Source organism: Netta rufina, assembly GCF_964035555.1.
Source record: "Netta rufina genome assembly, chromosome: 2".
Taxonomy (NCBI): domain Eukaryota; kingdom Metazoa; phylum Chordata; class Aves; order Anseriformes; family Anatidae; genus Netta; species Netta rufina.
In genome coordinates this window covers 25784695-25807295 of record NC_140124.1, presented here as the reverse complement: position 1 = coordinate 25807295, position 22601 = coordinate 25784695, and the positions used below count along the sequence as shown (strand labels likewise).

Genomic DNA, 22601 nt, shown 5'->3' with positions numbered 1-22601 from the left:
CATTCAGTAGTTTCTTTTGGAACACTGGACATGCTTTATTTCATTATTTTTTTTTTCACAATTTAAACATCTCACATATACAAAATACATTTTCTTTTTTGAGAAGTGATGATTCTTTTTTACCCATCGTAGAAGATGAAAATGAGATTTGAAAGCAGGCACACCTGATTTTGGAGGACAAAGATGAGGAAAAACGATCCACATGCTTAAGCTGGGGGTGAGACAGGACATTCTAAGCTTTGAGACAGACGTCAAAGAAACAGAAGAAATATTTTAAATTCTGTTAGCACCATTAAAGTTCAAGTATTGGAAATATACTGTGTAATACTGAAATTAGCACCACTGTATTCTGAGTGGAACTGAAAATAACTCATATGATATGGAAAAGTGCCTACAAAGGATGTGGATCACAATTAGTTTAGTGTATGAGGTAGTTTAAACCTTTGGAAGTCATGGTTTTAAACTTCCTCTGTGGAAGATATTCAAAGGCCACAAGTGGTGCAAACTTTCATGATTTTTTTTATTTCATTTTTTTTTTTTCTTTACAAAGGTTGACATTTCCCAAAGCAAGGTGTTAATCTTGAAACACTTCCAAGTCCTTTTGGGGCTGTATTAAAATTTCATTGCACAATGCTCCAATCAATTCTTCTCCTTCTCTTTCGCCCAGACTTTAAGCAAGTAGATGAACAGAAGGAATGGAAGGAGTCAGCTTTCATTATAAAGAGAAATGACAAAGAGAATAATTTGGGGGGGGGCTTTAAGTTAATTTTAGTTCATTTATTTGAAACAGACTGGGCCAATGTCCAAACCGAATTCTTGGTCAGCGCCGCCAATATCCAAAGGTGCAATGTCGAGGATGGGCAAGCGAGATGGCTTATTTGTTCTGTATTCAATGATCGTTTTGCCCCATTGATTGTTCTTTTTCTGCAAGAGATGATTCATTAGAGTTATTACATTGTTCATAGTACTGAGAATTGTTCTACCTGATTCGATAGTTTCTGAAAGAAGTTCATGTTAATTCTGCTGCCATTGTTTGCAAGTAGGATACCCACATCAAACTATTCATATCTCTGATAAAGAGGAAACATTTACTTTAATCTTCTGAAGTAACGTGTGTGATGCTCTACATCACCATATTATTCACACTGATGTTAAATCCTCAGAGAACCTTGCCTGAGCTATTGAGGACTTGATCCTGCCCCTCCTGCAGCTTCTGAACTACTTTCTAAAGAGTCTTCAGTTTACACAGAATTTGGGCCTGATCCCTCTTAAAAGCTTTTTCTTTCATGCCATGCTGCACAGTACAGGGAGGATTTGTTTGTACCCTGGTCTTTGCCACTTGTTAAACATTGGCATAGTTAGTTCTATAGGCTACTTATCTTCAGTGGGTAAAATTCTGCTGATCTCACTGATAACCTAATTCTGAATGAAAGCACAACGCTGTCATTATCGCAATCACTGTGCACACCCTTTGTGTTACTTACAGAGCAGCCATCCTCGAGAACACTGAAAGTGAATCTGCTGTTGCCTTCAGCTCGTAGTTCAACATCATTGGAGCCCTGCAGTATGACAGCCTTTTTAAGATTTCCAGTCTCCTCATCCATGTAGGCAATGCTGTTCTTGCAGTGGTAGGTGATGTTCTGGGAGGCATGGTTGGCCAGCAGACGCATGAAGGCAAGCTGGGTGGCCATATCCTTTGAAGTCACGCCTTCATCGTTGTATTCAAACTGAAAAACAGAAAGGAAAACAGTCAATTGTATTGCTGGGGAAAGGTGGATGTTTGAGTAGTTGTTCTAGGAACATTAAAAAAAAATCACAGAAGTCTGCCTACTGCAACTGCAGAGCTAGAGAACACCATATGAAACTAGCAGGAAATAGGCTAAAAACCAATCATGAGGGCATGCAGTTAAGCTGTGGAACTCTGTTCCAAAATATCACTGTTGGCAGTTCATGTGGATTTTAAGATGAGATCAGATGTTTGAAGATGAGAAATCTATTGTTTCCATAAATACACAGAAACAACTCCTGGATCAAGAAAATCCTGATTTTTTTTTTTTCAGTTTAATAAAATAGCGTCTGTGGATGTTAAGGATGTTTGTTTCCTTCTTATATCCTTTTACAGCATCTGATTTTAGCCAGTATGAGAAACAGGACTCTAGACTACCCTTGTTCTGACACAGTGATGAATGTTATGTTCTTATACTAAAGAACTTGGGACACTGATTTCAGACTAATTCAATTTCATTTAGGAGTTACATAATTAGATCTCCTTCACTACACATAAGAGATTTTCAGCAGGCTGTTGTCTTGGTTTTACTTAGACCAACAATTCTGAGTGTCACTGTAGCATACACTTAGATATTTTTATTACACATAATAGATCCAATCTAGGAACAGTGCAATTGTTAAAAATAAATCCCAATTAAAAGGATAAGCAAAGATGTTTTTCTACTTTTTCAGACAGTTTCTGGACTGTCTTTATACTAATATAGCATATTCCAGCCCAGGATTCCCTTAGAAATAGCCACTTATACTGAACTGAACATTTGCAGGCACCAAGAAGAGTTAGAACAATACTAAGAAATAATTTTAGTGAGTTGTGATTCAACTCAGAAATGGAACTGTGTTCCCTTGAGAGAAAAGGTTAAAAGGTGGTTTTTCCCCCTTTTCCTATTTTTCCTCCAAGAGCTTAAGTTAAGTTTTGCTCACTGAGACACATTAGATGGGGAATTCTTCAGACAGCACTGTCAGAAACAATCATTCTCCAGTACATCACTTACCTGACTGCCACCATTGATGGTTTCACCAAACCATACGTGCTTCTTGTCCTTGGGGTTCTTGTTGACATACCAGTTCTTAGTGGGAATATTCTCAGGGTTAGCATGGATGCAAGTCTCACCAGTGGCAAAGTCACAGTATGCTCTAATGGCATCTGCAGAGCAGCCTTGGTTAGGATCAATCCAGTAGAAACCTGTAATTGAGGAAAGAAATATGAATGACAGGCTAACATTTGCATCCAGTTTATATTCAATAGTTTTAATACAGGAACTCAAGAGAGGGGTCATGAATATCACAGCTAAATAAAATATTAGGGTGACAGTTGGGTGAAATATGTATTTTAGATCGTCAATATATAGGGATTTGTATTCAAAAACTAGGCTTAAATATTTTTGTATTATTTTGAAAAATTATTGCAATAATTGCACAACAACAGATAAGAAAAACTTGTCAGAATGACTTCATAGATAGGCATTTTCAGGGAAGGCAAACAGAACTCCTTCACCTGTTATTTAGTATTTTCACCTGTTAGCCAGGGATACCATTCATCAAAGAAAGCCAATAAGCTGGAAGTACTCCCTGAGACAGAAGGGGCAAGTATCTGGCACCAACATACCGCTGCTCCATTCTGGGTGGCTAAGTCTCAGGTCACGGCAGGTGCGAGCTGGGTTCTTTTTGGAGCCTTCTGGGGTCAGCAGGGTCTCAATTTGGTTGTTCAATGTTTTCAGAGTGGCATCAACTTCGTAATCCTTGGGTCTGAGAGAAGGCTGATCAGCCCGGTAGTATTCTGCATCGTAGCCAACTTCATATCCACCACCATTGGGACCAGGGGGACCAGGTGGGCCAGGAGGACCAGGGGGACCCTAAAGTTTTTCAAAAGGGAAAGACAAGAAGCATTCTATTATAAATATGGTTTTCAGTTGACTGCTTCCACACATGCATTGCCCTATTGAAGTCCTAGCACTCTCAGCTCTAATCTGAGGAAGGATTTATGGACCCATTATATGGTAACCACTATGGACTAGAAGATTGACTGTGTAGGACTGCCACATCTTTGTGCATATACCAGCTGGCCATAAGAAATGAACAAGGACTTCAGGTTTATTAGGGAACCATTGAGATGTTCCCTATTCGGGAAACGTTGGATGTTAAACAACTTTTGGATTTTCTTTTTTCCTCAAATGAAAACACATCTATTTAAACTATTAAGTTTTTGAAGTTATTTTCTTGCAACTGTGACCTCAATGCATTAAATCAACAAAATAAAGTTATACTCACAGCAGGGCCTTGGCTACCATGAGAGCCACGTGCACCAGCAGGGCCAATAGGTCCAGGGAGACCATTGCGACCATCTTTACCAGGAGGACCAGAAGGACCAGGAGGACCCTGAAAGGAAACGAACAGTTTAATGACAGTAGAGAACACTAGAAAAAGGGATTCGTAAACAGGAGTGTAAAAATTTATTGCATAAAACAATGGGAGAATTATTTGCATATGCTCTTATATTTACATACCCTTGGGCCAGCAGGACCGTTGTTACCAGGAGGACCTTGATCACCATGTTGGCCCTATTGGGAAAGACAAATTCATAGTCATTTAAAAAAATGCAGTACCACACATTGTATTAGCATGATTCAAGAGGGAACTATAATCAGCAGGTGTATTTGGGTTCAGAGAATGGAAATCTAGGGCTACTGGCATTTATTAGTGGAGCTGGGATATAAAATGCCTGTTTTACGGAGGGAGGAGAGAGAGCGAAAGGACATATTTACATGGATAACCTATATAAAAGTCTCTACATTGTTTCTTCAGATTTTCTGAGAAGCATTTAAAAATAAGAGCCTAAAAAATAAGATTCCTGAAGAGGATACCAGAATTTAAAGGGAAGACAATCTACAAATGAATTCTGCTTCTCTGTGATACAAAAGCTTTCGAACTTCTGAGGAAAAAAAGGGAAATAATACTAAAACAAAAGCAGAGCTTTTAAAATTCTGCACTAGTCAAATGCACTTGAGTTTCAGGGCTCACAGTATTCGCAGTTCTAAGATCATCTATCAATGGCATTATGAAAACTTGCCATTTTATGTGGAGAGCATTGAATGTTAAAGAGGCCTTTGAAAGATGATGCAGACTGGAGTAAGTCAAAATACTGAAAATCGTTTACTTACAGCAAGACCAGGAAGACCCTGCAATCCGTTGTGTCCCTTCAGGCCAGGCAGACCTCTATGACCCTTGTCACCAGGTTCACCTTTCTCACCACGTGGACCTTGTGGGCCCTAGGAAGGGATACAGATGTCAGAGGAACAAAACACAAAGCTTCAAGTAGTTATTACCGTCAAAGCAAAAATTAAGAACAAGCATTCTACGTTATGCCATAGGTTACCCCTGATATATTTATATGCATCCTGTGTTGACACTCTTCCTGACACCCAGGAAGAGTGTCAATTCCAAAAGCCTCAGGATTGGTCCCAGGAGAGAGATGTCTGATCAAGATTCTAGGTCTATAAATATTTACAGCTCTTTAAGCATTACTTTTTGGGCTTGAGCACAGTTGTGAGCCCTTAATAATAAAACATGTTTTCTCTTATTGCAACAATGTAGTAATGTATTTAGAAACCAGACTTACAGCAAGACCTCTTGGACCAAAAGCACCAGCAGGACCGACGTGACCAGCAGGACCCTGAAACAAAAGAAAATGCATGTCACTGTTGTATATCATACTTTGTTTTCTGCAGAGATATATAAAGCATGGAACTTTTATTAAATAATTATCCACATATTGCAAGGTTTTGATGTATAATGTATGCATGTATGATGGACAAATGTTAGTCCCATATCAATCAAAAAATGCAAGATCTCATCAACTTACAGGATCACCACGGTTTCCAGGCTTTCCAGCAGGACCAACTTGACCATGAGGACCAGGAGCACCCAAGGCACCACTGGGACCAGGGCTACCAGGAGCACCACGCTCACCCTGAAAGCAAGGGAACACAAGAGGAGAGACTGTGTTACTACTGACTTACACATATTGGAATACTTCTTTTGTGAGCATAAAATAGAAGGAAAGAACAAATTACCTTGAAACCAGGAGCACCATCACGGCCTGGAGGACCATCATTTCCAGGATTGCCCTGTTAAAATACCAATTAAAAATATTACATTCCATCAACATTCATATCATACAGAACTGTGTGTCAGCCTGATTGCTCCCAATGAGATTGAGAAGACATTAAGGTGGGATAGCTAAAATCTTGAAGATATCAAGCCTTTCATTATAGATGCCACTCTTGAGTCCCTTAAATAGATTAGTGTTCTCAGAAAACTAAGACAGTCTTCAAATATTTTTGGTTTTACATGATCAATATAGAATGCAACTTTTTTGTTGTTTTTCTTCTATTTCTCTAAATGAAAAGTTAGTACTGGAGTACTTCAATTATCAAATAAGCTTCCCTGATAAAGCCCACAGAAAGCTTTACAAAAGTTAACTGTACAGGATAAAAGATAATTTGTATATATTATATTTTAACTATTCTTATAATGTAAGTTATGTCTAGCCATTGTATGGATACCCTTCTTAAAGGTGAACTACTAACCTGGATGGCTAAGTTAGATAGATAAATTTATTCACTGCTCTGAAGAGCTGGTAGCAAGGCCACCGAGAATTGGAAGGTATAAGTTCACTAGCAGAACAACCACCAGTTGTATCCAGATTTTCTGTGTATTTGTCTTTGGCTCAAAACAAAAGCAATCTTGAAGAGGAAATAAGACAGCTTACATCACGACCAGCTTCACCAGGAGCACCATTTGGACCAGGAGAACCCACGGGACCAGAGGGACCACGAGCACCAGGAGGACCAGAAACACCCAGGGGACCAGGTTCACCCTAATACAGGAACAGTGGTAACAAAATGTGACATATAATACAACAAAAACAGTCTTACAGAACTTTCAGCCTATATCTAAGAGAAACATTTCTCTAATCGATTCTGAAGTGAAACAGAACAAGAAGACAAGGAGAAACATCTCTAACTATAGCAAATGTCACCTTCATCCTAAATTTTCTGCCTCTTCTATGCCTTGCTAAGAACAGAAACCCCTGATGCCCTTCAAAAATATGCTCACCTGCAGACACAAATCTTGTCTGTGGCAAGCAATAATTTCCCCTGCTGCTCTAAGTCTGTAGGCTCCATATAAGTATCATCTGTTTGCATCAGCAGAATCTAGATCTGTCCCATAGTGTTCCTTAAGAGGAGACCTAATTTTTCTTTACACTGGTCTGTTTAAAGCAGTTAATAGACATATACTCACTGTTGCTCCAGAGATGCCTGGAAGACCACGTTCTCCCCGAGAGCCAGGCAGACCAAGGATACCAGGAGCACCAAGAATACCCTGAGGACCTGGGGTACCAGGAGGACCCTATGACATGAAGACATTTATATTAACAGAGGAAAAATGGTTTTAAAGGCCCTTCACACTTCTCATTTGTTCTGCTCTGTAACTACTTTCCAAAGATCTCAATGTGCATCAGTGCCAGTTCCAATATGGAAGAATTTGTAACCAAAGGTAAGGGTCTGTGAGGAGGTAATGCTGGTTCTACACCTCCCCTCCCCAACTGTTTAAACAACAGTTTAATGCTCTCAACAGTTAAATGCTCTTTCTGAAGAACTGTCATACACTTCTCCTTTCTAGAAAACTAGGCAAGATCCATTGAGTCCTTCCCATTCACTAACAGCAGGTGGTACAGGAAAACTGGGGCATTCAGTACAGGGAAGATGACTGTGCGAGGGGAACTGTGTGAGGGGATTCCACAGTGAAGAAATTGATCATCTAATTCTAAGATAGCCTTAGAAAAATACCTAGGCAGTTCCTAATATCTTCAGACAAGCCTTAGAGCTCTTCACTGACCCATTGAAAGGCAAAGGTTGTTTAGTTAAGAGATTTTTCAATTTCCTTAAATTTGAGCATGTGCTACTAAACTTGGCCTAAGTAATCATCCTGACTGATCACCCTATTTATTATCCTTAATTAGTCAGGCCCTCTATGTCAACTATGTTTTTATTACAACATAAAACTAGAGCATTCTTTGTTTGATACTAGACATAGAACAAGTTTTCAACTGTCACCTACAAAATTTTAATTCATGTCTGACAAGTGCACCAAAGACTTTCCACTTAGCTACATCTTTATAAACTATTTCTTGAGTCTCAGTAGAGCTTCTGCTTAAAAGCTTTGCCAAATTTAAGGGTAAAGGAGAAAAGCCCCTCAGAGGTACCAAAACACTCTTAGAAGCTGTAACATTTACTTGAAGAGAGATAGTTTTAATGAGATGTGATACTTAATAACTTACAGGAGCACCAGCCTCTCCAGATGGACCTTTCTCTCCAGCAAAACCAGGTGGGCCAGCAATACCTTGTTCACCAGTACGGCCAACTGGACCAACATCACCACGCAGACCTCTAGCACCATCTTTGCCAGCTGGGCCAGGAGGACCAGGGGGACCAGTGATGCCCTAGGATTGAGTATGAACATGACATCATTACAATATAGACCAATTAACTGGGGATAACAGGTTTTGTTTTACATCCATGTACAAAAATGGTACTTTGCAATAAACAAGTTATCAGCTGTTCCAGAGAAGCAACTGCTACTCTTCTGTTAGCTGTGGATAGCTGGAATTGGTAGAATTATTGAATATATATATTCACTATACATAGTGAATGTGGCAGAATTTATATGAAAATATTGGTTGGCTCTGGAGACATTAATTGCAACTATAAAGTCTACAAGAAAACATTTCAACAGGATTGTTTTGCTTTGGATACTTGGATTTAAAGTATATTTAACTATAGGAAAGAAATACCTTTTCCAAATGGTTGAAACACCCTTGTGAAAAGGAAGTTTTACAAAAGTCAATACAAAATAAGAATTTTTGGCTGAGAAATAAAGCAGCAGTGAATCCCTTCTTAAACAAAAGGAGAGGTTGCCCTGTTTCAGACAGGGGATGGAACTGCAGATACTTTAGAAAGTGTGGACAAAAAATAATCTCTCCATACTTTGTGAGGAAGGTCACAACCTTCTTATTCTACACGAAATCAGTGGTAATGTAGTTACTCTCAATGAATAAAAACAAAAGAACCCCGAATTTTTACAAATGGCTAGGTACTTCAAGATGCAGACAGATGCTTGATGGCTTGTAAAAAAAATAAACTAAATGCCTAACTCCCACTCTGGGAATTTAAGCAGTTAAGTGACTCTCATCCAGGTAAAGACCTGAAGTAATTCCAGCACAGTCAGAATTTGAGTCCATGTAACAAAGATGAGGATTATTCCTAACCAATCCAACTTTGGACTTGTCTCCCATTAAAACTTTTCCATTAGTTACTTACAGCAGGGCCTGGAGGACCAACTCTTCCAGCAGCACCAGGGAAACCAGTCATGCCCTAAAAATAAAAGTAAAAAACAAAAATTTGGTTCAAAGGAAACAATGACTTTATGGAAAGCAACAACACTAATGTTAAAAGCCTGAAGACTTACAGGAGGACCAGCATCACCACGAGGACCAGCAGGACCAGCAGCACCAGCAGGACCCTATGTGTGAAGGATTGAAAGAGACAGATGATTCAAGCAAAGACTGCTTATATTCACAAAAAGTGGATGTCAAGGGGTCAGTTTCACTCTTACAAAAGTTAAGCTAGTTCCAAGTTAAGTTAAGTTAGAAGTTAATTTAGTTCCAAGGCCTGGTATTGCCCTAAAGCATATGGTAAGATCCCTGAGCCATGTTATCTTGCAACACTTTACAGTATTTCAGAGACTGAGGCCTGACTTTCTGCATTATTTACACCAACTCCCCAGTAATGGGCCGCATGCAGGTGAAGTAGTGTGTACCTTTGGGCTATAAAGGTGTAAGCACATAAAAAGCCTTTTTGCAAGTGGGTGCAGAGACAAATTTGCACATATGCTTCTGCATGACTGGGACTGAAACTTATTTGCAACAACATATTCTGTCTTTGAGAGGAAGGTATCAGGGTCCTCAGCTCAGGAACTTACCCACAGACACCCCCTGAACGGTCCAAGATAGACTGATTTTGCTGATCTTCAGGGCAAGTTGAAAATTATTTACTTATTTCTCTTCCTTTCAGTTCCAGACTCACGATCTGAGCCCACATAAATAGATTGACAAAGTTGATATAGTGTGTGAAAATCAGAATGCTGACTTTCCTCACAGCCTAGTTTCTTTTTTTAATTACCTTTTTAAAATTCAAGGCCTTCAGGCTAGCATATTTCTTGCTTAGCACAGTTAGGAACCACGTGTTTTACAAAGACAGTTCACTTACTGGTGGTCCAGAAGCACCAATTGGCCCAATAGCACCTGTGGGTCCTGTTTCACCCTTAGGTCCTTTAGGTCCACGTTCGCCTTTAGCACCAGGCTGACCAGCTGCACCCTATGGGCCAAAAAGAAACACAATAAGGAGTTGGAAAAGCATAAAAAGAAAGTAAAGGAATGGTGTGAATCCATAAGAGGTCAACAATACTCACAGGAGGTCCAGCAAATCCACTAGGACCTACGGGACCAGGCTCACCACGTTCACCCTAAAGAGAGGACAATGAATTGGCTTTAAGAGGGCATTTTTCTGAACATCATGTCTTTGACACTGGACTAGTGGAAGGAATTTTACTTACAGGAATACCACGGGCACCAGCAGGACCGGCAGGACCAGCAGGACCTCCTTCACCCTGAAACAGATAGAAGACATGATGTGGGGGAACACCACAGTAGTCAGAACACAGTAGACCTTGTGGTACAGATGCATAAGTAAGTCTCCACTTGTCTGTTTTGACCTGCACTTCTTTAATAATTTCTAATGATAACTGGACAGGATAAAGAATCATTATGAGCTAATGCGTGGTTCTTCGGCACCGTTATCAGAATGTCTTCCCACTGCATGAGCAGGATCACAGCAATTAACCTCAACTGGAAAGAATTCCAATAAGGCCCAAATCAAATTTTTCTCTCAGTAAAAAACACTGCCATATAGATGTTTATCCCTTTCCTGTCCTTTTAAGAAGAGGCATGGGTGCTACGGCAAAATCACAATCAGCCTTACCTTCCAGATGTGAAAAACTTAAAAACTTACACTTCAACAAGTTGGAATTGTTTTTTATTAGACTAGACACTTCATCAATACTCCTGCTGTGGGTAAACTATATAAACAAGCAAGATGATTTTTCATTCAGAGAGTAGACTTACCCGGTCACCAGCACCACCAGCAGGGCCAGGAGCACCAATAGCACCAGGGAGACCCTAGAAGTCAAGAGACAGGACAACATTTCTAACAATATGTAAGCAAGAATGACTACTTATTTTTTTTCTCTTTTCTCCTGGTGATAAATGTGATTTTCTTCCAGATATTTTAATATAAAGAACACTTAATATAAACGACACATGATTTTATCAAGAGTTTATAGTTTTCTTCCCAAAACATGCTATCTAGGACAGGCAGCTGAGATGTCAAATTAATGATAATTTTGTGTTTTTACAGGCTGCTTTTTCATTGTCTCTGTCCTCTGGAAGTTTATAGGCCCAGCCCAATATCACATTGAAAACTGTCTATGAAATACATTGATCTCTGATATCATTTCACTGACTTGTGTACGTGAGAAGTGATCACTTCTCACGTACAGTGAGAAGTGATTCAAACATCTCTGGACTAGGGGCTACACAATCATGCTGATTTGCCTCAAAAGCAAACAGCTGTAAGAGGAAATACAATACACTGGAAAATGAAAGCCCCAAATATTCTTTTTAGTCACTTAAGTTCTGAAGTGCAGCAAGGCAAACTCAGGTAGAACCAAGAAATACTTACACGAGCACCATCTCTTCCAGTGGCACCAGTATCACCTCTCAGACCTGGGGCACCCTAGAAAATCATACACAGAGAGGAAAAAAGCAATTATATTGGCAATGAACAGAATAGTTTCTAAGAAAGAAACCCTGAGCTGTTTGCTGAGTCTACATGCATTAGAGATATATATCATGGTGGGTTTAGTGTGAGAATGGACTTATTAACCTGCATGTCAGTGCATAGTATTTTACAAAAAGGTGTAAGCCATTTTTATCGTAAGTTCCTTACAACTTCATTTACACTAAATGACTATTGTTTTGACTGAAAAAAATCTAAGTTCTAGAAATCTCAGTATAGAGTTTAAATAATGAACAGAATAGAATTTAGAACAAGATGTACCTAACAAGATAGAAATCAATTAAGGATAATTACATGAATAAAACAGAAGTTGCAACAGGACTTGCACTCAACTAGACTTCACAGCTTTATTTAACTGCTTAAACCAGCTAAAATGGTTTCTGATTTTATTTATATCTGATACAATCACAATTTTTTGTAATTGATTTACATATCATAGGCACTGCATCTAGAGTAAAGCAGTTAGGGATCTGATCAAAGATTCAGTTCTTTGTGATCTGTAAGCCTATTCCTGCTGTAAAGCCTACACAAATTTAATATTACTTTGGCAAAGATAAGCTGGTTGTTATCCAACCCTGTGAAGTTACAACTGCCACTTAAACTGATTCAAAATGCTAAGCTAAGATGAAAATCCAGCCTTAGTACCTCAAAAGATTGTCAGTCTGTTGGACCAACAAAACTCGTATTAATGGAGTATTAATGAAACACTATGAAATAGTTTCACCATAAATAAAAGTCATTTGGGTAACTTTTTTTTCTTCAGCGAGGGTAATTCAAGTATCTCCCAAACCTGTGTATGCCATAACAAAGCAGGTTAGACCACTAATCTTACCTTCTCACCCTTGCCTCCTGGAACACCAGCAACACCTCTCTCTCCTGGGATTCCACCAGGGCCAGCAGGGCCAGGACCACCAGCAGCACCAACATTACCAGGCTCACCCTAGCAGCAACAGGATATCTTGTAAGACAGAGTGAAATAATTCATACAATATGGAACAAAGTCGTCATTACTACTCAGACCATCATTCTGCTTACTTTTAAATAGACTCAGTAGTAGTATTTGGTCTCAAGCTATTGTATGTATTTTACTTTTTCAGCTAGTGAAGATGTCAGACAAACTCTGACTCTGTGGACTCCTGAGGAGTTAGTCTGTCCCACAATCTAAAGTAAACTTTAGTAGAAAGAGTACATGTGTAAATCTTGAAAATTGAGCCCCACACTCAGCATTCAGACAGTGTTGGCTTGGTAGATGATCACTTATTATCATGCTAATGTTTTGGGGAAAATACTGCTTACTAAACTCAAGAACATCTTGCCCAAGGTGGGTATAAACAGAGTTTAGTATGAATTTTGGCCAAAGTCTTCCACCCTGTCTCAGAGTAATAGTATTCCCCGCTGACAAGCTGTATTCAAACTGCTTTCAAACTGGAGCTCCCCTTCTATACTCTGTAAAGCTAAACAAAAAATCTGTTAGTGGAGACTATCTGTGAGCTTTACTATTACTACCACGGAGCTTTACTACTTGAACTAATGGCCCAGTGGCTGTAGTGTGTAGGTTACCCATTACCTACTAATCACCTATGCTGAGTAAGGAAGGCTTTTGACTGCCCTCATCAGCAATTCAACAGTGAGGCAATAGCAGCTAGAAGAGACAGAGACATACCTTGTTACCATCAGGGCCTGGTGGGCCAGATGGACCACGGCTTCCAATGGGACCAGCAGGACCAACAGCACCACTTTCACCAGGAGGACCACGCTCACCCTGCAAGAGACAGTCTGATTGGAGTTTCTCCTAGAATTGGTCTGTAGCTTAGAGATTTAAAAGAACTGACTGATAGCAGTGACATTATGATGCATTTTCATCTGAACAAACCAGTATTAATATTAAAATTATGGACATATTAACTAAATTGGTCAGAAGATCGGTCTCTAGCTTTTGACACAAATATAGCAAAGTATCAAAGTCTTGTATCATAACAGCTGACAATTAAACTACAGGTACTTCTTGATCATGGAATTTGGCTACTGTGTTTCCTCTTGAATAATGACTTGCTTACTGTTGTCAAATGGAGCTTATGCTATCAATTTTAGGGCAGATAATGGCACAGGAATGAAGAGAGGTGAAGGCAATATCTAATGACTATTCCAGGCTCTGGATTCTGCCCACCACTGGTTTACACTGCTATTACATCAGAGGCAGGAGCTGGCTAGCAAGGGATGGTATCACTGAACTGGTCAGGATTAAGTCGACCTACAGACAATGGAGCTGAAAATTCTCCTATGTACCAGGCCTCAGAGTAACACTGTAGGACCAGTCTCTTGCCATCCACACTCCCATTGTGAAGTTTGTTAATGCAAAAAAAAAATAGATCGGCTCATCATGACTTCATTACTTGGATAATATTTGTATTGCTTATTTAGGAGTTTACTAACACTGGTGTGTATTGTGTAATCATATACCCTGACAAGTGGAAAGAAGAGAAAATTCTCTTTCCAGGTAGTCAGTCTGCTGTGTTCTGTACCCAAGAAGAGCTGTCTGTCTTGAGAAACTTCAGAATCTCAGAATCATCTAGGTTGGAAGAGACCTCCAAGATCACCTAGTCCAACCTCTGACCTAACACTAACAAGTCCTCCACTAAACCATATCACTTGTAAAAGTATATAGTTCATATTATTACTGAACACTTTATTAAGACAGTCTCTACTAGATTTCAAATGAATTACTCACTCTTGGGCCAGCAGGACCGGGGACACCAAATTCACCATGAAGACCCTAGAAGAGAGGAGATGGATTGATAAAAGTTATTTCAAAAGCAAACTTATTAAATTGAATGTTTCTTAGCAGCAAATAGAAATACTTCTCAAATTGCAGCAGTATATCGAAAATCTTCAGATTAAAATTAATCTTTTAGATACATAAATGCTTTTCATAACTGCACAAAATCTCAAAGCACACATGATAACAGCTGTACCTCTTGAGCTATTAAATTCCAAGCTCATGTCAGGCACATGCAGTGTAAGTTTTTACACTGGGACATGGAATGATGTAACTATCAACTTTAAGGGTGGTTATGATGCATAGCATGCACAATTTGCAGGTTCCATCACACATTAACTGTGCAGAACCTGGTGCATGAATAATCACTGAGTTACCTCAGTTGCATGCCATTGTAAAACCACTGCAGTTGGTTATGTGCAAAGCCATACAACTGGAGTAATGACAATTAAGACTGAACCTTGTAGATTTCAAAAGAAATTTGGACTAAAATATGCTTCATGTACTGTCTTGTCTTTTGTGGGGGATATTAATACTGCTTATGGCCCAAAAAGAAAGCACTGTTTTTATTTTTTCACACCAGAACTTTGAAAAAGTGAGTATGTTGAAAATGACAAAGGACCTTCTCCATTTATGGCTACCTTTAACAAAAGCGACTATTAAACTTTATATATAACACAGATCAGTTTGGCAAATACATTCAACGAGCATTTGCTTCACCACATGTGCAGTTCTAAGTGTAACATCTATGCAATACCTGCCCATACTTGTGCAGTACTGTGTATGGCACTCACCCTTTCACCGGGTTTACCAGCTTCACCAGCTGGACCTGAGGGACCTGGCAGACCCTAAGTGTAAAAAAAAAAAAAAAAAAAAAGGATACAAATAAAGTTAAGGCAGAAGCACTTCATGCTTTGTAAAACATAAATAAAGTTAGGCAGAGCGTGTAGTTACTTACCTGGAAGCCAGGAGGGCCAGCTGGACCTTGTTCACCCTTTGCACCTTGGTTGCCCTGGATGGAATGAAAAACCAAGGGATTAACTTGGTAGCAGAAATAAAGGAAAATGGATTTGAAAATGGGAAGTCCCATTGATGAAAAATAAATCATGTATTGGATCTATGTGGAGTCTATTACTTACAGTGACACCAGGAGGACCTTGAGCACCGTTGTTTCCCTCAGGACCAGGAGCACCCTAAATGTGTTCAAGTAGAAATCTGTTATCAAAGTTTTGATTTGTTATGAGTTATATCTCTCTCAAGTGCCTCTGTGACAAAAATGAAGGTCTCTGGCCGCATAGTTTGAACTCACACTGGTACATTTAAGCTGACATCTTAGGTTTATTTGACTTACCTATTTGCTTGTAAGAGCTTCACTGTCAAAAAGCACTAGAGATACTCACACTGCATTTGTTTTAGTTATTGCAGTGCCTTCATCCTTATAAAAAACTTCATTTGGAATTACAGATACAGGAACCTGGCTGGGAGACTATATTTCTCTCAGAACAAACCAATTATTGGAATCCTTACATGGAAGATTTACTAAATTACAACTATCAGTAAGAAAGTACTGGAAATTTATAGAATAAATTAGAAACTACACTCTCTCCTCAAAAATTTGCACAGGAAGTGCTATTTTCTTCTCTTAATAGGAAGCTAATATCCCATAATTAATTACTAAAACAATACCCAGTAGGGATAATTTTCATTTAGACTAATATTAATCCTTAAGTAATAATCCCCACTGACAAGAAGCTATATGAATGAGTTCTAAAGTGCTTTTCTGTTTCATCACCTACTCATGTTTGCACAAGAAAGTGTTATCTTACTAAAGAGGCTTTGAAAATCTATGTTTTTCTCTATGGAGCTTTATAAAAAAAATATAGCCACATACCCGTGGGCCAGCAAGACCAACATTGCCTTTTTCACCAGGTTTGCCAGGTTCACCCTGAAGTTGAAAAGAAAAAACACTGAAAGTTAACAAGGACTTCATATTAGGTTCAGTCTAAACTACTGGATAGAGATGGATACTCTCCTTGCTGGAAGATTTATTATAACATTTCTTTAACCCTAATGGAAAAACAACTGACATCTGTCCTTTTAAATTAGTTAGATAGAATAATTATGCAAATAAGTGTCATCTTTTCAAAACTCCAATTTTTTTGACATAGCAATCCAAGCCCTTGATATTCCATGTAACTTCCTATTTCAGACACCACACCTATGTGTGCATGCAAAGCAACACTACAAATCCAGGAGGTAACTATTGTTACTTGCTTCATCTGTGGGACATGTCAAAAGCCCCACAGAAATCACTGACAGCTTTTCTTAGGTGAGCGAGCTTTGGACTACACTTTGAAATAACAATCCCCTGGAACTGAAGTTTAGGCTTTGTGTCCAGCTTTTACAGAACTTTTATGGAATTGTATATACAGAAGTGATAAATACATATATATAGCTACCATCACTTTAATGTCCAAATATTCCTAAAAATTGTTTCTGATTGTTTAATCGTGTTTTAGATAATTGGAAAGCAATTTAAGATGGAACTCTCGAATGTAAGTGAATGCCATCCAATAAACAGTACAGGACAGAGAGATGTATTTGATTGTTAGAGCTGGGGACCTATGGCTTAGTCTGGAAATAGTTTCATAGAAATAGGAAGTGACTCTACTGTACTTACAGTGGGACCTTTTGGTCCAGGGAATCCAATGTTGCCAGGCTCACCTCTGTTGCCAGCTGGACCAATTGGTCCAACTCTACCATCTGCACCAGGGAAACCCTAGAAAAACAAAAAATACATATTGAATGGCGGTGGTAATTTAGTTGGTTCTGAGAGTTCAGTTTTAGGAGAAAAGTGTACTGACAGGAAGCAAATGCCATTTAGCTTTTAAACACTGTTATTACATCACATGCACCTGCATTCTTCCCTTTTTCTCTTTTTTATAGAGCTGTGAATTACTTCTTCCTCTTCCAGAACATAGTCTGGATCTAAGACCCACAGAAATGAATGGCAAGTTTTTTATAGATCTGAGTAATGTGGTAGTGAAGTCTTACTGGTTTTACATAGTCATACTAGACCTCAGTGTTAAGACCATTTCTTCTTAAATCTCAGTTTATGCTTATGCTTTGCATGCATTGGAAAAACAGAACTAAAATCAGAGTACTTACAACAGGACCTTCCTTGCCAGCAGGGCCTGGGCTTCCAGGCTGACCTGGGAGGCCCTAAGAAAGGAAAGATTTCATGTCTTTAGAAGGCATCCAACATTTAATCAGCTTTTTTACACACACGTACACATGCAGATGCCAAGTTATTGGATATACATTGTGGAAACAGGGCTGCATGTCCTATTAAGTTTGCATCTAAACTGAAGTTCAGTTTGGTGGTGTGTGCCTCCATGTGGCTGAAAATGACTGACAGGTAAGTACCTGTTTCACCCAAACTCATTTAGGCTCTACTTAGTAGAGAGTTTGAAGATGCTTAATAGTTCACACATGCATTGAAAGTGTTCAATTCATGGGAGGTGGGATAGAAAGGGACAGAATAGATTAAAGAGGACAAAAGTCATTGACATGGAAATAATCCGGCTGGATCTAGTACCACTGAAGTAGATGGCTGTTTTCAGTGAAATCATGAGCAAAATAAAATTGAAAGAATTGAGATCAGCCATCTTACATCATTTTAATGGAGTTTTCTCTTCTTTTAGTTAGTTACAGAGGACACACACTACAATTGTTATCTTAATGATCACATTGTGTAAATAATCATAAGCAGAACCCCTTTTGTAAGTCAGTGCAGTAGCTAGTAGAAGCGAATACTGCTCCATGATCAAGGCAGTAAGATGCTACCACATACAAAAGAAAGGAATTTCAATTAACATTTTGATGCTGATTAATCATTTCCTCAGTTATTTTTTTCAATGGACTGATGGAAATCCCGTAACTGTGGTTAGCACAGACTTTTTTTTTGCAGTTGGAGTTCTGAATAATTTTATCCCCCAAACGCAAAAGTAAGTGATTTTCTTTTTGCACAGTTCAAACTTACTCTTGGACCCATAAGACCAGGCTCACCAGGACGGCCACCATCACCATTAGGACCCTTAGCACCAACAGGACCACTAGCACCACGGTTACCAGCAGGTCCCTATCAGAATAAATACACAAAATTAGGCAGAGGTAGCAAAAAGCATCGTGTCTGTATATAAAAAGATGGTTTGGAAATAGTGACTCAGGGAGAAGTCTTACCATGACACCAGCTCTGCCATCAGCTCCAGGGAGACCACGAGATCCAGGCACACCCTGCAAGTGAACACAAAACAAATCAAGAAAGGGAAGGAGAAATCTATTCCGGTATGGTGGATAATGCTTATTAAATTTCAGGTCTTCAAGCAGGTATGCTGAATATAACATAAGCGCAGCTCTAAGCATTTAGAACATACATTTGTACTGAGCAGCATAAGAAATCTCTCACTTTAACCTGCTTTAAGAGAGCATTTTCAGTGTAATTTAACAGTTGGTGTGGCCAACAGCTAGGATTCCACAACCTGGCAGGTAGTGTTTCACCTTCACTTCTCTGCAGAGCATTGCTAGCTCATCTGACTCTGTACAACCTACATGAGGTGCAATACTGAATCCTGATCTCTATCAAACCTGGTGGAAACACTGCCTATATTTCCTAGCCTTTTCCACTGAATTCCTGCTCCTGCATGAGGCCACATGCCTCCTGAAAGTCACTGCATTGTTTCCTCCCCCAGAAAAAAGGGTGCTATACACCCATGAAGACACTGAATTGAAGCCTTTGTCGCATTATTTGTGAGCCAATTATCTCCTTCAAGCAGTTAAATCCCATCATGAAAGTTTATAGGGAAATCAATAATTATTCACTAAACATTAAACAATGGATAATACAAAGCACCCTGTAATTAATTCAGGGATAAGATAGTAAACAGCATTAATGCAAAGCAAAAACAGGATTGTTCCCAGCTAATCAAAAGGCTCAGAATGGCAAATGAGCTTTGCCTAGCTGCAATAACACACATTTAATGACTTCAAATAATTTAAATTGTCTTTGTCTAGCAAAGTCTAGCTTGGTTTCTTCTTTCCTTTTTGTTTCTACTTCTGGAACATGAAAAGAGAACTTACTCTCAGACCAGCAGGGCCAGGGGGACCAGCAGAGCCAGGTTCACCATTGCTGCCTCTCTTGCCTTCCTCACCACTTGGACCAGGAGGGCCGGGAGGGCCAGCAGCACCCTATTTCAACCAAACAAAGGAAAAGAAGAAATCAGATGCTGCGTTGCAGGTACTATGAGGCTTTATTCATTGAAACAACACTCACACATTGCCATACTTACAGGCTCACCCTTGTTACCACTTTCTCCCTTGGCACCAGCAGGGCCTGGTTCACCCTAGAGTCCAACATAAAAAGAGATTACAGAATTACATACCATTCTAAGAATCCTTTTCTACCTGTACAGCTTTCATGAATCAAAAATATATTTCATCATCCAATGTCACATCTGCCTCTATTCTGATAGATGGTCAATAAATGTAAGTATTTTTGGCCTAATGGGCACGAAAACAAACATGTTAAGATGTTTAGAAGTGACAGTAATGGAAGTATGAAGCATTAAGGGCTGGTTCCTCCACTGAGGATACCCACTGAGGGCCTGACTGGGAGACTGTTGTCACGTCTCTTGATAGCATCAACATGGACAGAGCTTAGTAGTTCTTGCACTCAAAGGGAGTACAAAGTCAACCTCCTCAGCCTCAGTAACAGTAACACAGAAATGAGCTACAAAGCCTAATTATAGTGAAGCAACAAGTGTCTACATTAAATGCAAAAATATATCTAGAGGAAATCTTTTACAGTGATGGACACTGTCCAGCTTTCAAATGAAGACATGCAAGAGAAAGTCACTTACAACAAGTCCTCTAGCACCACTTGGACCAGCGGGGCCAGGAGGACCAGGAATCCCACGGGGACCAGGCAGACCAGGAGCACCAGCAACACCAGGAAGACCCTGCCCAAGAGAGAAAGAAAATGTATTGTGAGCCCATTATCTTTTCTGTTGCATTAACTGATTTTTATTATACTTTTTAAATTAAAGCAAACAAGTGGAAGTATGGCTCTACTTACAGCTGCACCTTTAGCTCCAGGAAGACCATTAGCACCAGGGTTGCCCTATTAAGACAGGAAATATGATACTGGTTAATTCAGAGTCTCACGTGCACCATTCAACAATAAAGACTAGCAAGCTACTCACTGGAGGGCCAACGGGACCGCTGGAACCAGGAAGTCCAATCTCTCCTCTTGGGCCAGCAGGACCAGTAGGGCCAACATTACCAGCAGGTCCAATTTCACCCTGTTTGAGAAAAGGATAAAGCTCTCTATCAGCATGCACAACATTAGGGCAATAGCAAAGCAATCCTTTATTTGCCTGACATTAAGACAACAGTAAGACACAGGTTCCTGTTTCAGAGACCAGGGAATCAAGGGACTGAGAGCCTTCATTGAATTTTGAAGGCACTGAATCCCAGGTAGGCCACACTGAAGCTGATAGTTAAAATGTGAACAACAGATTATCAGATTATCTGTGTTATTATCAAGAATTATACATAAGGTTGGCCTAGAAAGTTAGGATTAAGATTCCAGTCTTATCTGCATCCATTTGTCACCAGCAGCGCCCGAAGATGCCTTACAGTGTTTGACACCTAACTGACCATTATCTTGCACCTTAAGCTTCAATTTGCACTGATGCAAAGTGCAAAATTATGGCTGATCAGAGTATTGTGGAACAGTGCTCACAGTGGTGTAAATGATAGGGGTAAAGGTTCTTGGTACCGCTCTCAGAACTTTGTTTTCACTAAGTCTATTATAAAAGCCTAAACTGAACATAATGACAACTTATAATGAGAAATTCTGTAAGTATTAAGTATCCAGAGTCCACGCCCTGGATATGTAAGAGGTTTTCTCTTGAAATTATTTGCTGTAACCACATTGACATCTGTATCAGAACAGATTTCATGATTTCCAGAAATCTTGTTTTTTCAGAATAACCATCAGAAGAACAGTTTTTCCTCATCTTCCATGCAGTTAATAGAGAGGTCTAGTAAACAATACTCTATCTTCCTATAAAAGGAGATCAAGGTAAGAATTTTGTCTACTGCAACATAGAATTTGTGTACACATGTTAAGGATGAAAAATAGTATCACACCACATATGAGTGTATGCAGCTCTTCTTGACAAATAGTCAGTGAAATTTGTAAATGCAGTGCATGGACACTTGCCTAAAGTCTTCTGAGCAATTCCAGTAAAATTCAAAATAATGAGCCTTACCCAGGTAAAAATGCTAAGATCCGAGCAATAAACTGAATCATGTAGTCTACAAGAGAAAAATGGCATTGCCCTAAACCTGGAAAGTTTAAATGCAGTTTCTGCATTGTAATTTCAAGAACTCAGGTTGGAAAGAGCCTGAAACTCAACTGCAGCTTCTTTGCTCTCCACTTATGTTAAGTGACAAGAACTGCTACTTTGCTTATTTGTCATGATCCATATCACCTTTCAAAGGTGCTTAAAACAGCAGCATCACATAGGATGCAGTGAAAAAATTTGGTTATACATCTTGCTGAACCTGCCTAGCACCAGTCCTCTGAGTCAGCTCCCACCTAACTCATTAGCAACTGCAGCTCTCAGCCACGACTTGCTGGCTGTACAGACCTCCTGAGCTTTTTTCTACATGTATTTTGGATGTAGAACTGCATCTGTCACACAAGATAATACAGTCACTTCAGTATGTGTGACTATCAGCTATGAAATTAACAGCTGTATTTGATATTAACTTTCATATATCAAGTTCTCCAAGTACTGTAGGAATTCATGCTCATTCTGATCTGTAACAGTTTGATAAGACAGCACTCCAACTTCAGAGAGGGTGTATTTTTGTTGCCTATCAATACTAGTAACTGTACTTTATATTCACTGTACCACTAGAAGGAGATATTCATACCTTAGCACCAGGAGCACCTGGGAAGCCTGGAGGACCAGCAGCACCAATAGGGCCCTGTG

At 39.4% G+C, this 22601-nt stretch overlaps 1 protein-coding gene across 1 annotated transcript in view; it reads right to left on the bottom strand.

The window, feature by feature from the left end:
* Positions 1 to 612: 612 nt before the first annotated feature.
* COL1A2 (collagen type I alpha 2 chain) overlaps positions 613 to 22601 on the bottom strand; it is a gene marked incomplete at its 5' end in the record, with an annotated part of 36573 nt that continues 14584 nt past the window's right edge. Inside the window, 37 exons of the mRNA XM_084282734.1 lie at positions 613 to 924; positions 1485 to 1727; positions 2781 to 2971; positions 3395 to 3641; positions 4057 to 4164; positions 4293 to 4346; positions 4947 to 5054; positions 5405 to 5458; positions 5648 to 5755; positions 5859 to 5912; positions 6557 to 6664; positions 7090 to 7197; positions 8129 to 8290; positions 9168 to 9221; positions 9316 to 9369; positions 10116 to 10223; positions 10318 to 10371; positions 10462 to 10515; positions 11030 to 11083; positions 11646 to 11699; positions 12595 to 12702; positions 13426 to 13524; positions 14491 to 14535; positions 15333 to 15386; positions 15497 to 15550; positions 15678 to 15731; positions 16430 to 16483; positions 17219 to 17317; positions 17707 to 17760; positions 18581 to 18679; positions 18781 to 18834; positions 19678 to 19785; positions 19887 to 19940; positions 20457 to 20555; positions 20672 to 20716; positions 20799 to 20897; positions 22543 to 22596. Of these exons, the coding sequence (XP_084138860.1) occupies positions 778 to 924; positions 1485 to 1727; positions 2781 to 2971; positions 3395 to 3641; positions 4057 to 4164; positions 4293 to 4346; positions 4947 to 5054; positions 5405 to 5458; positions 5648 to 5755; positions 5859 to 5912; positions 6557 to 6664; positions 7090 to 7197; positions 8129 to 8290; positions 9168 to 9221; positions 9316 to 9369; positions 10116 to 10223; positions 10318 to 10371; positions 10462 to 10515; positions 11030 to 11083; positions 11646 to 11699; positions 12595 to 12702; positions 13426 to 13524; positions 14491 to 14535; positions 15333 to 15386; positions 15497 to 15550; positions 15678 to 15731; positions 16430 to 16483; positions 17219 to 17317; positions 17707 to 17760; positions 18581 to 18679; positions 18781 to 18834; positions 19678 to 19785; positions 19887 to 19940; positions 20457 to 20555; positions 20672 to 20716; positions 20799 to 20897; positions 22543 to 22596 (3357 nt within the window). The 3' untranslated portion in view covers positions 613 to 777. The remainder of the gene's footprint in view (positions 925 to 1484; positions 1728 to 2780; positions 2972 to 3394; positions 3642 to 4056; positions 4165 to 4292; positions 4347 to 4946; positions 5055 to 5404; positions 5459 to 5647; positions 5756 to 5858; positions 5913 to 6556; positions 6665 to 7089; positions 7198 to 8128; positions 8291 to 9167; positions 9222 to 9315; positions 9370 to 10115; positions 10224 to 10317; positions 10372 to 10461; positions 10516 to 11029; positions 11084 to 11645; positions 11700 to 12594; positions 12703 to 13425; positions 13525 to 14490; positions 14536 to 15332; positions 15387 to 15496; positions 15551 to 15677; positions 15732 to 16429; positions 16484 to 17218; positions 17318 to 17706; positions 17761 to 18580; positions 18680 to 18780; positions 18835 to 19677; positions 19786 to 19886; positions 19941 to 20456; positions 20556 to 20671; positions 20717 to 20798; positions 20898 to 22542; positions 22597 to 22601) is intronic.